At 44.8% G+C, this 15,319-nt stretch overlaps 1 protein-coding gene across 3 annotated transcripts in view; it reads right to left on the minus strand.

Moving 5' to 3' along the window:
• Positions 1–15,319, minus strand: part of G3BP2 (G3BP stress granule assembly factor 2) — a 51,037-nt gene that overhangs the window by 22,347 nt on the left and 13,371 nt on the right. For all 3 annotated transcript variants that reach the window (XM_054029417.1, XM_054029416.1, XM_054029415.1), the window contains exons 2-3: positions 13,256–13,374; positions 3,160–3,241 (exon numbers count right to left, since the gene is read on the minus strand). In XM_054029417.1, the coding sequence (XP_053885392.1) occupies positions 3,160–3,241; positions 13,256–13,350 (177 nt within the window). In that variant the 5' untranslated portion in view covers positions 13,351–13,374. The remainder of the gene's footprint in view (positions 1–3,159; positions 3,242–13,255; positions 13,375–15,319) is intronic.

Raw genomic sequence — 15,319 nt, forward strand, 5'->3', positions numbered from 1 at the left:
AGAGATGTGACAACGGTACAAATGCTAGAGTCCTGTCTCCATTACACCCTTCACCAATGCATAGCCATCACCTGTATGGATGAAAGGATCTGACTAGCAGTGACCAGGAAGGGAAGGAGAAACTAGGGAGAAGCTAAGACTGGCTAAGAAAAGGAGAGGTGAAGGGGCAAGGAAGGCTGGTTAAGCACTGTGGAGTACACCGGCCTCCTTCACAAGGCAACAGTGCTAAAAACTGCTGCAGAAAGACGCTTTCAAGGACTGCATCAGCTGATGCAATCGAATCCTTCCAGTAGGGCCTCAGGAAGGTACGATCTGAGCACTAGAAAGCAACCCACCAGAGCTTGTCCACAGAGGCCTTGTGGTGCTTTGCCTAGCATGTGGCCACCGCTCCAAGGAATCATGAAGGTTCTATGGGCAGGAGAGATCTGCAGAGGAGCAATGCCAGATGCAGGGCCTGATTCAGCAGGGAAGAGTTATTGTGACAACTCCTCCCCTTTGCAAGGCTCTCTGAAAAAGCACAAGGACTTTCGCTTGTGGATAAGTAGATCTCAAGTACTGAACAACTGTCCAAGGAATGCCACCACCTCTACTCTGGCCTTGGGACAGATGTTAGAGTCAAATATCCTGGCTAGCAAGGAAAATTAGACCATCTTGGTAAGGAAACTTGGACACATTTTTCATGAAATAGGAAGAGATTACGCCACTGTGTAAGTCCCAACTTTCTAGGCTAAACAGCAGCCGATTTCCATGACAGGACTGTTTGCATGCAGTTTAGACAAGGGGTAAAAAGTAGTGAACACAAGAGATTAATGCAAAACAAATTATCTAGATGAAAATAATTAGTCGCGACTAATCAGTTTTAATCACACCGTTAAACAGAATACCAACTTATATTTATTATACATATTTTGGATGTTCTTCTACATTTTCAAATACATTGATTTCAATTACACAAAGTACCAAGTGTACAATGCTCACTTTGTAAAAAAAAAGTAATCAAAAATAATACACAGTGCAAATATTTGTAATAAAAAATAATTAGATCAATTAACTGCAGTTAATACATGATTTAAAAAGTTAATTTGTTGTGAATTAAACGCACGTTAATCACACCCAGGGGACACTGCTGCGTGCCCTCACAGCAGAAGTGCCCTTCTCACCCTGCCCACTCCACTGCTGCCCCTGCCTCGTCTCCCCACCATGGAGTCTCCCCTAGCCAAGATGCTGCAGACCAGGAGCCTGCCTCCTGTCTGCTGCACAGAGTGGGGGCAGGGAGGGCTGCTGTTGGGGTGTCTCCCTACCTCAACCCGTGTACCCGGTCCCTGCTGAGCTGGGAGCCGGGGGAGATGCCCTGCTGCTGGCTGAAAAAGCGTTCAGGCTCCCGAGTGCTTTGTCTAAAGAGGCAGCGCTCCCCCCACACCAGCACTCCCACCCCCCCACGTTTAAATACATGGTATTCTATTATTAATAGTGTGATTAAGTGCAACTTTTTTTAAGCTCGCAATTAATTTTTTTTTAATAGTTTGACAGCCCTAGTAAAAAGCAGTGTCTTATTTTAAGGACCCTGGGAGAAGACAGTGGGGAAGCCTAAGAATGGGTGCCTGGACATCGAAAGAGCTCGAGCACCTCAAATATATCTGGGAAAAAGCCAGTATGGAGGGAATAGTGGTTTTCTTTGCAGAGATGACAGAATCTGCAGCGAAAGGTAAAAAGAAGCCACCCTCCTACAAGTACAGAAAATTATCCTTCGTAGAAACAGAGGAGGTCAGGTCAGAGATTGCTAGTTGTGAAAGGAGGGAGTTTGAGGGAGAGGGGAGGGAAGGACAGAAGTATCCCTGGAATATACTTTCCCTGGTAATCACTGGCCGAAATCATTGGAGAACAGAGGCGGTCTACAAACCTAGTACATCTTTGCCACCCTGGGAATAAGGAAGTCTGAAAGCATAAAATCCTTACAACTTTCTGCCGAACCTACCACACAAGGGGAAAGAGGGTAAGCATAAACTATCTCCCCCATCAATGATACGGAGAAAGTATCCTGTAGCCAGGCATCAGGTGCAATATCTGGGAACTGGGGCTCTGCCACTTGCTATGAAGAAGTCCATCAAGAGAGATGGGGATCAGGACGGTACTTTGCTGAAGGGCTCCTGCAGAAGATAGTGGTGAACCATTCCCCAAGACAGGAGTTTCCAGTGGAACCAGTCTATTTGGGAGATCACACAGCTGTAGGGCTTTGAAAGCACTAAGCTCTCTCTCTGCCCAGGAAAGAAAATATGTGATTCCTTCTGGAATAAATGCTCTGGGGTCCTAACTTGATTTAAAAAGGCCACCGAGGCCACCTTGTCTGACTTGATCGGTATCTGGCAGAGAGGAGACTCAAGCCAGTCCGATGGCCCTGACTGCCAAGATGTTGACGTGGAGATCTCTCTGAAAGAGGACAGCGCTCCCTGAATGGATGAATCAGAAACTCCTGTGTGGAGGCTGGCATCCTTGATGAACAGAGAGATGAACAGGGAACCCCTTCGTGGTGTGGGATCTGTCCAGCCACCGAATGAGAGGTTACTTACTTGGATGAGGCAGGAGAAATTAGGCACTTTAAACCCTCCTCCCACAAAACAGATTATAGCAGACACTACTAGAGGGATCGGGAATGGAATCTGATTCAGAGATCCCAAGTCTGACAGAAGAAGAGCTCCAAGCAAGGCCGTCTGGGAGTGTGTCGGATAGCTCTTTTACCCATCAGTCAAGGTCACCGAATAGCAGTCTATACATTCCCAAAGCTTCCTGGAAGGTGTGAGCTGAAACAAGCCAGTTTTCCAGGTAGGGAATTTTGTGGACCCCTAACCTCCCACATCAACATACCTGCGTGAAAGATGAAGATAGTTCACCCATTTACCTACAGTGGTAACAGCCACGTCACAAAATGCATACAGTAAATAGAGGAGTAGTAGTAACAGCTAGCCAAAACAATTCAGACAAGTATGGATTTAAGCTCATGCCATTATACAGTACATGAGAGAGATGGGAACTGATTCGTAATAGCTTGCTTATTGGACAAGAAAAGTATAATACAAGAAAAAACAAACGGATTGGTTAAGACATTAGTATCACAGTCACTAGTCTTAAAATGAAGACTATGCAATTGATTTAGATACATACAGCTTGGCCATACACTGCTTCCTGGGGCTTCCCACTGGCATCCAGTCCACCATGGACATAAGAGGAATTCCTGCCATAAAACCTGCAAAAACATTGAAGCTTCAAGTTTAGGCTTCTGACAGTAAAATAAACCAATTTCAAAGTCAAAGACACCATGCGTTTAAGTCCAGTGTAGTAGTATTAGGCATGTTCTTGGTTGGTTTGTTTTTTAAATTCATTTCTGCGGAAATGCTTCCATTTGTGCATTCGGCTGCTTCTATCACTCCTGAGTATTGGAAGAACAAGACCTACTTTCTACATCCTCCATCTTATTTACAATGACTACTGTGTTTCTAATGAGCCCGACCATACTTTGTTTGTTGGTTTTTTTTATAATTGTGGTTAAGTCCTATTGTCATTTGAGCTTGAAATGTGCCCAAGTTAGTGCTTCTCACTGACTGTGTTAGAGAAGGTCCAGTTAAGATTTCAGGCTACACTGATAAGGATCTAGTAAGGATATAAAAGAGGTTATCAACATTCTATAAATAGGTATTATCCTTCAAAGCTGCTGGGCAGGAAGAACCAATCTTTCATTGCTTCAGTCTATACAAACAGGTTGGCCAAGTTATATCTACATTGAAACATTTGTTTGCAATTTTGCCCTTTGGCTTCCCCAGCACTAATGACCAGAAATGCAAAATTGATAACAAGATTTAAAGGAGCCACTATTCCAAGAAGCTCAAAAAGATGTAGGCTGAGATCAAACCGAAAAACATGGCCGAGGAATAGAAGTCAACTGACCAAAAATCAAATCTGAGTATCCATTCAAGGGAGATAAATGTTAGACCAGTTTCAGTTCAATCACCTTGTTCTTCCCTCGTAATAACTGAAATACAAGAACTATTTCCATCCCAAGATGGAACTTTAATTTTATATTCATTTGGATCACTGAAATACAGAAAACTGGAGAACTTAATGTTTCAGTTAATAAGGTACTGCACAACCGTAACAGGACTTAATGTAATGTTTCCATTCTAGTTCTGTTTAACTCACCCTAATTGTACAGAAATACTTAATTTTTCTACAAATTAAACAAACCACTCAAGTCAAATTCCAAATTAAGGTTGTTTGTACGATCTTAATTCTATTCCCTTCTGCATATGCATTCCAGTAGTCTTTAATTCCAGGACCGCATAATTTATCAAATGCAATATATATTTCTTCTACAATTTTGTACAGATGTGTATCATCATAATCATTTTAAACTTCACCGGTTTATGATCTTTCAGTTTCAGCAATTAGTAAACGCTGCTTTACTACAAATGCATACTTTTAACAGTATTAATTTTGGAAGTTACATTGCTAACTAGACGAGTGAAAAACTGAGTCTACAGTAGCCAACGTGTGTTTTCCAGTGGTAAGTATTTCACAATGGTGTATTTGCAATAAGATATATTAATGGAATACCACTGGATCGCAATGTAGTCACTGAAAGGGATAAAGCAACTGAATTTCAATCCCCTTATATATTTTTAAACAAAACAAAATAGTAATCTACATATGGAAAGTTACAGAATTGAATGTTACACACCCTCCACCCACTTTTCAAAACACTAACTTTCTTCTGCTGCTAGTTGGATTGGGTCAGTTTAGTGCATGACAGAATTTACAAAGTTAATTTTAATTAGTCTTTCAAAGGTTGGAACATGTTATCCACCCAGCAGTTACTGCTGCACATTAGTTTTCACTGTTAACAAGTTATTAGAATGTTTGTTCACCAGTAAGAAATATGCTCCCCAGAATCAGAGGGTTAGCCGTGTTAGTCTGAACCTGTAAAAAGCAACAGAGGGTCCTGTGGCACCTTTAAGACTAACAGAAGTATTGGGAGCATAAGCTGTGAGGTTCTTACCCATGAAAGCTTATGCTCCCAATACTTCTGTTAATCTTAAAGGTGCCACAGGACCCTCTGATGCTCCCCAGAAACACCCTAACCCACACTCTGTGCAAATTTCTGCTTTCCTACAGACTTCAGACTTTAACCTAGAGGGGTCAGAAAGATGAGACTCAGAAGTGTCCGCTCTAAAGGAGCATTTTTAATGTTGCAAACTAACTGAAGACAGAATTTTCTTGACTACTTTCTAGTAAATCTATCACATTATTTTATATGAATTTGGACAAGAGACAGTATTAGTCGCCATGCAAAACAGACTGAATCTTTGCATTAAGTATTGAGAGAAACACATCTTACTTATGAGTTACTACTGTTGCTCCACTAGGCTAGCACTTTCCCCCACTACTACTTTATGTTATTCTTCTATTATACGTATGTGTGATTTATCAAGTATTTTTGATTAGAGTATTTTCAGGGACACTGGCATACATACACCAAATACTCTGATAAGACACTATTCATGCATATGTAAGGTTCAAGAAAAACAACTGGCTTTTCTGAAAATAATTACGCTGGATTTTCACTCCTGAAAATAGTGCCTCCAGGATAAACAACACACAAAAATGTCTTTAACTCTTAAGATTTGACCTTCTGAAGCTGCTGCTGGTCAGTCCAACGACTGTACCTTAATAAATATGCTCTAAAACTACATACTTTAGAAGCCTCAGAACACTCTAGTAAATTGTTTTCAGGAGTGAGAAATGAGCTATTCTACATTTGAAATTAAGAAAATAAAATTCTTAAGTACTTAAAGGTGAACAAAGGACGTGCAATGGACACATAAGCACCTGTACAGCAGATTAGAGCACCTCATCATGCCGAACTCCCAATTCCAAGGGTAGCTATAGAGATGAGCAAATCATGCAAAACTTCCCAAACAGATCTAAATTATAACCCTCCATTAGCAAGTAGCTCAACCTCCTCACCAGGGGAAGTCATGGGAGATGTACATTTCTTGTTCATGTGGAACTATGAAATTCCCCCAGATCTTGGCCATGCGGTCCCTGAACATGCTGAGTGAAGAGCCCACTAAGGGGCAGATCTGCTGATCATTCAGAGCTATCGACCAAGATAATAAGTTAAAGCTCCATCAGGGGAATAAATGTTTAGCTCCCATGTACACAAATCTACAATTTCCATCCATAACAGATCACAGAAGCTATAGCACCAGCAAAGCCACAGAGGTTCATTGATGATGGAACTCCCATTCAAACCACATAACCAACAAAGCTATCTGAAGTAGCACTCCTAGTTCCTGAAGAAGCTGGACTACTGGCTGAGTTTTTGCGGATGCCTACTGACAAGGATCTCTGGGGCTGCCCTGAAGCTTTTACTGGGGGGAAAAAAGATTGTGAATGCTAATTGTCAAACTCCTCTCTAGTCACTGTGGAACTATTACGATTCCTTCAGATGGATGTCAAACACTGTCAAGCCCTTAAAACCACAGCCTCTATAGATGTAATAGTTCAGCTATAGATCAGGCAAACAGCACAGGGAGCACAGAAAAAATGCTTCAAGACATAGGCGCCGATTCCATGGGTGCTCCGGGGCTGAAGCACCCACAGAAAAAAATTTGAGCACCCACCAGCAGCTCCCACTGGCCCTGCCCCACTGCTCTAGCTTACCTCCGCCTCCTCCGCGAGCACGCCGCCACATCCTGCTTCTCCCCCCTCCCTCCCAGCGCTTGCACCACGAAACAGCTGATTTGCGGGGCAGAGAGGGAGGGGGGAGGAAGGGGAATGCCACGCTGGGGGAAGAGGCAGGGCCGGGACGGGGATTTGGGGAAGGGATCCAATAGGGGCAGAGAGGGGGCGGAGTTAGGGCGGGGACTTTGGGGATGGGGTTGGAATGGTGGCAGGGCCAGCGCAGGGAAAGGGTGGAGTTGGGGTGGGGCCAGGGGCAGGGAAAGGGTGGAGTCGGGGCAAGGAAAGGGGTGGGGGGGCCCAGGCACTCACCGGCACCGGAGAAAGTTGGTGCCTATGCTTCAAGAGGAACTCTAACAGACACTAGTGTCCTCCACAAGAGGCCACATCCAAGTGTCCCAAGCTACGAAAACTGGGTTAGCTTGTGGTTAGAGATCTCCACAATATCTTAAAGTGGTTCTGTTTCCCTGCAGAACTGTGCCAGTTCAGAGCAACAGCTGAGGGGAGACAGTCCAGCATTTTCACCAAGTGCTCAAAGGTGCAAGCTGTGCTCAGAATGTCACCTGTTGTAAGGAACTCTAGCTGCTGAAAATCCTGGAGCATTCCCAGGAGTTCATCAAGCCTGATGCGTTGGCAGTACCAGAAGGTCATTAAAAAAAAATATACAAGGAGGCTTATAACTAATTATGCTTTACACTCTGGTTTGTTTAGGGCCCTTCCTTGATACAGAATCCTCAGTGTCAACAGCTCCTGCAGCCTGTCACCATGTACTAGCATCCAGGATAACCTGGAGAGCTGTTTCTCACAGAAGCAGCATATACTGAGTTTCTGTGACTAGAGTTGACAATTACCCACCACTGATCTCCCCTAAAGCACCAGACTTTTCACCAACATGCAAACAGTCTCAGCAATCAGCTCGGTTTATAGTGCAGTTACTGAGAATCAGGGGAGCAAAAGAACCTAAAAGAGAACAACAGGAACAGAATTAAAACAAATCCAGGGTCAATCTGAGAAAGGGCTAGACCAAAAACTTGAAGACTCAGACACCAACTCCAGAAAAGTGTTGAATTGCAGATTATAAACCCAAAAATCAAAACACTGAATCTTCTACGCAAATGCTAATGCAGCAACCAATAAGAATAAGGACTGACTGGAGTTTGAATGAAGGACCGCCTAGTATCTTGCTTAAAGAGCAGCATGTGATCAGAGCTCCAGCTATATCGTTATATCTCTGGAGAGGGTAGCTTTCTGCAAGACTTTAAAAACTGACACCACCTACTAGCCCAAGGACTAGGCCTAAGAGCCAAAGTGAAGGAGATGTGACATCACACCTTTGCCCTAAAAAAACCATGTCTTCTGCAACGTAAAGGAACAACTGTGCATGGTATTTAACTGTAATCGTGCATATCAAATTTATAAGAAATAACTTGAAAAATGCAACTTACTACACCTCTTGTTTTTGATGTAACTTTTCATTTTCTGGTTTCACTCCCCTTTCTTACCTACAAGAGATTATAGTGTGTCTTTTCCCCATCTTGTCTTCAGTTTATTTCCTCTCTTCTTTCTTTCCTCCTGCCTCCTTATCCTTGCCCTCTTGTTAGACTTTCACCTCCCTTTTCCTTCTCCCAACTTCTGAATACCAATCTCTCTTCACTCACTCCCATTCACACACAGGGCTTGGAAATTTTATCGGACACCTAAAAGTCAGTCCTAAAAAAGAAGTACCACTATGCACTTCTGGCCTAAAATACAAGTGCCAGAACACCGCTGCTGCTCCTCACAAAAAAGCATCAAGAGTTGTGTTGCATAGTGCGCTCACACAACTTGAGCCCTGCTGACTGTCAAGGTATAGCAACTATCAGACAAAAGAGTATTTATGGGGCTGCCCCACTGACCAGGGATGACCAGGTAAGAAACCAGCCCCCTGTTGCACCCCACTGTAAAAGGAATCTCAATCCCTTCTTCTAAGAGGATGATGTCCTGCAAGCTGCTTGGGGAGTCCATTTCCATCTAGTGGGTGCCAAACATCCCAAGCCTCCCCCACATTCGCTTTGGACACTGCAAGTTGCCTACTGCAGTGTTTCCCTAATGGCGAGTCCTGACTCATCAGTGGGTCACGGGAAGGTTCTAGATGGGTCACAGGGCCCTAGGCAAACACTTCTCCGGGCCTGGTGCAGAGCAGAAGCCTCAGGGGGAGGGTTAGAAAGCACGCCTGCCCTGCACTCACCCCTCAGTGGTGGCTGGGCTCAGCTCCCCACCCAGGGCATTGTGACCTGGCATCCTGGTCAAATTCGAGTGATGCTGCAACACCATGTGCCAGGTCGTAACGCCCGGAGCACAGAGTTGGGCCCAGTCCGGCAGGATAGGAGCCACCACTGCAGGCTCGCTCTCTCTCCCCGCCCCTCCCCTCTGGGGCCTGCACGCCACACTGGGCCAGGATTAGGCTTGCAGTGTCTGGGCAGAGGGTGACTGTGGATTATAAAACCACAATGCAGTTAGTGGACTGCGTTAGTTAAATGTTTGGGAACCAGTGGTCTACTGTTAGCTGTTATTACAGGAGGCAAGAGGGGTGTCTACCACTCCACCATTCCCCTCAACCTTCTGGTTGCCATGTGTGGGACCCTCCCTTAAGCTCCTCCCCAGAGGACAGCATCGGTGCTTGCCTCTGCTCATAGCGTTCAAGCAGGACCAGCAGGAAACAGCCAAATATCAGTTACAGGAGGTCTGCAAGGTTCTGAACAACATCAGTAAAACCAACAAGACCATGATCATTCTTGGCTTTGCTGCAGCTTGACTATGCTACCAGAGGCAGAGATACCGAAACTCTTTGCAGACTGAGAACATAGCATTGGCTCTATTTCTATTCTTTGCATTCAGAGGTTCCTCAGAAGCTAGTAACATCTGCTTGGGAAAGCTCCCTACTGAACATGCTGGAGAACTTCCCCAGCTCTAATGTTATATTGAGCTCAGGGCTCTCCTTCCCCACAGGGACAGAGGAGCTCCAGAATGCCAGAAACTCCCGGAGGTGCACAGCAAAAATGCTGCACCTCAGGAGGCTTGCAGGCACGAACTGCTCCTCCAATTCATCTACACGGGGTATCCTCCTTCCCCCCGGCATCAGATTTGTGGAGCTGTGCCATGCCCCGAGCTTGACAGTTATTGACTCCCAGGTCCCAGCAGTATTTGCTGTACCATGCATGAAGCCTGCTGGATCTCAGCTCCAATCTGAGGAGTGAGACACAGGCAGAACCTGCATTTGCAACAACAACATCTATCCCTGCCCCTGAACTGACAGACACATTTTTAAGTTGACCTGACTTGAGGTTTAGGTCACTTTAAAATTTTACCTTTACACAGAAATGCTGCTTCCAACTTCTGTTATATAGGAAGTACGTATGGTTCAGAGCAACTTTGGACACACCACAGAACAGAAACTAAGTCTAATAACTCATTTAGGTTTTGAAGCTGGACAGCAGATGAGCTCAGGGGCAGTTCAGTGATTTAATTTAGGTAGGTATTGCAGATAGCTTCCCCCTCTGCTTTGGGCAAAAAAGCATTACATAAGATCAAAATTTTAAATGGTCATTTTGAGGGAACTGTAACTTGGGAATTTCTTGACCAAATGAGCCCAGATATGCACCACCAACTCTACCCAAGCTCTCAAATGACAGCAAATTTTCAGGCATTTGAATTTTAGAACACTCAACGTCTCTAAAGAGAAAGTTTCACTCAACCTTAAACATGATGCTAAGCGGGCTGACTCTTATGTTCGGAAATATACTCATCACCATACAAATACTGAAACAGTTTTTGAAGGCAAGAAACACTTAATCAAATTTAAAAGTGTACAATGAAGTTAACTGTACAACGATGGGAACTGTAAAAGGAGAATGCAGGTGGGTAGGATTGATCCATTAACGTTCACTAGTATATTGGAAACAAATCCCGGACTAGCAACATTTATCTCATCTCTAGTAAGGATTCAGACAAATACAGTAAAAACTGTTCTAATCGACACTTCCCCAACTGCAGAGCTCTATAAACCGGCATTTCTGATCTTAATTGAAATGCTGGTTTATAGTCTGGTTGGTGCGGGGCCGGCAGGGGACTGGGGCAAGGTAGGGGTGTAAAAGCGGTTTTATCCGGCATGTTGGGAGAATGGGAGATGCTGGTTAACTAAGAGGGAGGGAGTTTGGGTGCGGGGTTGGGCCACGGGAGGGGCTGTGGAGCATGGGCTCTGGGAGGGAGTTTGGGTGCAGGATGGGATGCCCTGCAAGCCGTGACCTGTTCCAGATTCCAGCTGCTCCTAGGCAGAGGTGCAGCAGGCGGCTCTGCATGCTGCCACCACCCCCACCCACCCCCCATTGGCTGGAAACCGCAGCCAGTGGGAGCTGCAGGGGCGGCACCTGCAGGCAGAGGCAGCAGGTACAGCCACCAGCCCCACCTCCGCCTAGGAGCAGCCAGAGCCCAGGACAGGTCGTCACTTGTGGGGAGCCGCCACAGATGAGTGGCCCCTAGATCCAGCACCCCCTCCTGTGCCCCAAACCCCTTCCCCGCGGCCCCCCTGCACCCAAACTCCCTCCCAGAGCCCACGTTCCACAGCCCCTCCCGTGGCCCAACCCCACACCCAAACTCCCTCCCTCCTAGTTAACGGCACCTCCCATTCCCCCAACATGCTGGATAAAACAGCTTTTACTGTACTTCTCATGGGAGTTTCTCAGTCAACATAAAGCTTAGTTAACTATAACTTTTAGCTCTCTTGGTAGGTACTATATCTGATTGAGTCATTTTGTTGTTGTTTTCCAGATTTTTTTTTTAAACCTCTCTCTACCTTGTTGTCATGTGAATAATGCTACATAAACTCAGAAAACTAACTATACAGGGGAAGACAATGAAACTGACTGCACCATGCCATGAAATGTACAAAATAAATTTAGCAAAAAAATATTTATTGTAATCTTTCAGTTATGCAGGCCTTAGCGGGTACGAAAGTCTCAGACAGCAATAGGATTTTCTAGTTGTGTCCAGCTAACATTAGCGAGATGAACCCCTACACTACCTGGACACTGGAAGCTTGATTTTTGCCTAGGAGTTCAGGGGTTGTCTTATTACATCACCTTACTACAGTTTTAAGAAATTCATCTAGAATTCTACTTTACAAGGATAATTTGCTCCATCTGCATTTGTTATCTGCACCGGACTCAACGGTCTCGGCGCCGGAGTCGACGGTGCTGGAGGCACCTGTTTCCGGTGCTCCACCGGCGGACGCGGCTCTACCCCCGGCACTGGGGGAGCCGGCGTCTTCGGCACGGAGGTCCCCGTCTTATGGGCTTTTTTATGCCCTGGGGATAATGACCGGCGCCAAGGCACTTGCTGTGCTTGCGGTGCCGACGAGGTCCGGTGCCGGGGAGGCTTGTCCGACGCCACTCGCGTGGTCGTCGTAGCCGGTGCCGCCGGGGCACTGCGCACCGAGGCGCTAGGTGCCGGGGCCTGGCTTGTAGATGGAGCGTCCGGACTAAGTGCCGCCTCCATCAGGAGTTGCCGGAGCCGAAAGTCCCGCTCCTTCTTGGTCCTTGGTCTGAAGGCCTTACAGATCTTGCACTTATCTGTTTGATGGGACTCTCCCAGGCACTTCAGACAGGAGTCGTGCGGGTCGCTCGTGGGCATAGGCTTAGCGCAGGAGGCGCACTGCTTGAAGCCGGGAGCGTTGGGCATGAGCCCGGCCCCGCGGCCGGGGGAGAAGACCCCCTTAATCCCCTGAACTACAATAACAACTAAAACAACTTTAAAACTATTTAACTATAACACTAGAACTAGAACTATAACTATAACTGCGAATGATCTAACTAAGCTAGGGAGAGTGGAGAACAGCTAAGCAGCGCTCCACAGTTCCAACGACCGTCAGGGGCGGTAAGAAGGAACTGAGGGAGCGCCGGGTCGGCTGGGGTATATATTCAGCGCCATGAAGGCGCCACTCTAGGGGGCTCCACAGCCGACCCGCCGGTGTTGCTAGGGTAGAAAATCTTCCGACGATCGTGCACGCGGCGCGCACACACCTAATGGAATGGATATGAGCAAGCACTCGAAGAAGAACCCTACACTACCTGGACACTGGAAGCTTGATTTTTGCCTAGGAGTTCAGGGGTTGTCTTATTACATCACCTTACTACAGTTTTAAGAAATTCATCTAGAATTCTACTTTACAAGGATAATTTGCTCCATCTGCATTTGTGCATATGTAAAAAAAAACCCCAAATGAACATACAGTATATATATCTGCCTGAATAGCTATATAGAATGATACACTCAAATAAAGCACACAAGTTTTATAAAATAGCAGCTTTCAGTATAGCTTCAATTACCTACCTTTCAAATGATATGGGGAATAATTTTCAACTCCCCCACCCAGCCCCAAGAGTTCTTAAATTTAGATTAAAATAAATGTATTTTACATTCATCCCAAAATACAATCTGCTTCTTATATTCAAGAATACATCAATTAATTTACATATAAAAAGATTACCTGTGCAAGAAGTCAGGAGCTTTGTTTAGCAAAGTGTAGTACTGCCTCACAAACTCCCGCCCTACAAGCAGGGGACTTGGCTTCTCCATCACCATTTCTTTGGTACAGAGTGTCAAATGCTGTAATTACAGAAAAATTAATAAATTACTTTAAAAGCAACCCTGCAATTTAATATATCCATCCATTCATCCCCTCACATGGATTTTTATGAAATCCTATGTAAAACAGGAATTACTATTTGGTAAGAAACTACTACACCAACATGTACTCTCAGACTTAAAAATACTTGAGTAACTCAAGACTTCTGTAGTTCAATCATTCATTATCTTGACAAATTGATCTCATTTTCAAGATCTCAAAGTAATTAGCAAGCACAATAGTTTCAGTGGAGACAGACAAGAGGCAAGCTACACTTGTTAAATCATTTAAATAAATACAACAAAATTATCCAAAATACTGGCGATTACAATTATTTTACCCTTTATTAGCAAGAGGTTGATTAAAGTCATTAAAACAAAAGTTTCAAATGAAAGATTATGTTAGTTACTATGTCCTTTGGTCTTTTTATCTTTCAACAGCAGTACTTGCACTCAAGCAGAAAAACTTACTAAGAGGGGCTCACCACCTTTAATACCGTAAACTTATCTACCTTGTAAGTCTGCTTTTCCAAAAGCAATTATCCTTCAACACAAGTCATGGGAGAAATTCCTTCGCTGTCAGAATTATCTGACGTTTCAAGGTACCTGTCTGGAGGTTCAGCAGCTTTGCTTTAACGACCATGCTCTAACCTCAGATGGCTCTGAATTTTCCAGCCCAGTTCCTTTCAAGAGTAGGAACTCAAACTCGGGTACATTTGGCCCAATCAAGTAAGAAACATCCTGTAAGATCCCAAAACGTGGGGAGTGGGAGAATTTCAAATTTCTCTGCTTCAGAAGCAGGCTCTGAAGGAAAGAAGAATACAGCAGAATTCCTCCACAGACAGTCAATCTAAGGAGAAGAACTACACAAGTATCTATGGCAACGGTGCCTAAGACCATGATTGAAAGAGTCTTGAACACTAGCAGACTATTCCCTGGTCTACCTGAACTCTGAAAGCCCTTGAAGTGCATGTGACTGTCCCAATTCCCAGAAACTAAACATGCAGTTTCTGCTCTGGACAAAACATTTCCTGTGTTTTTCCTACATGAACTCCCTTAACGGGCTATATGGTTATCCTACTAGAATCAACTTTGGAAAATCTGTTGCGAGAATTGTTCCTGAATTGTCACTGGACCAAAGAAGTCTTGAGATTATCTGTTCTCAGATACAGAGGGCATTTGTCTCCACCAAAATCTGAAGGGGCCAATGAAATTCTCATGTGGAGGTTACTAAGCACAAGCCACCACTATTGTATCAGTATTGACACCATTTTAGTCTCCACATCCCTCCTACATAGGTGTCCCTAATGAGCAAATATGCACATTGCAGCAAGCAGCGAATCAGCCTACAGGAACGTAACTTCCACTACAGTCACAATCCAACATACACCTCTACCCCGATATAACGTGAATTCGGATATAATGCAGTAAAGCAGCACTCCAGGGGGGGCGGGGCTGCACACTCCGGTGGATCAAAGCAAGTTTGACATAATGCAGTAAGATTTTTTGGCTCCCGAGGACAGCATTATATCGGGGTAGAGGTGTATTTGGGAAGCAAACACCACTATGCTGACTATTGGGCATATATGCCAGCTGACTAAGACATCAATTTCAGTCTTAAAAGTCATGCCCAGTAATAGAACAACTGATACAATTCAATCTTTTCTTATCAATGACCCTCCATGTCCCTATCTCCCCAGAAGACCAAGCATTAAACACACTGAAGTGGTACCTTCATAAGAAAGTGGTTGTGAAACCAGAACTCCAACAATTCCTAAAAGACACTTTAGCTTGCTACCCAAGAAATTGGAGGTGTGAGAAATGCAAGGGCTGCAGGAGGAGCTAACACTGAGAAATGCAAAGGCAAAACAGACGGCATGACTTGGCGCATGGCAACAGGTCTGGAGACCAACAGATGTACAACAAA

Source organism: Malaclemys terrapin, chromosome 5, assembly GCF_027887155.1.
Source record: "Malaclemys terrapin pileata isolate rMalTer1 chromosome 5, rMalTer1.hap1, whole genome shotgun sequence".
NCBI classification, from domain to species: domain Eukaryota; kingdom Metazoa; phylum Chordata; order Testudines; family Emydidae; genus Malaclemys; species Malaclemys terrapin.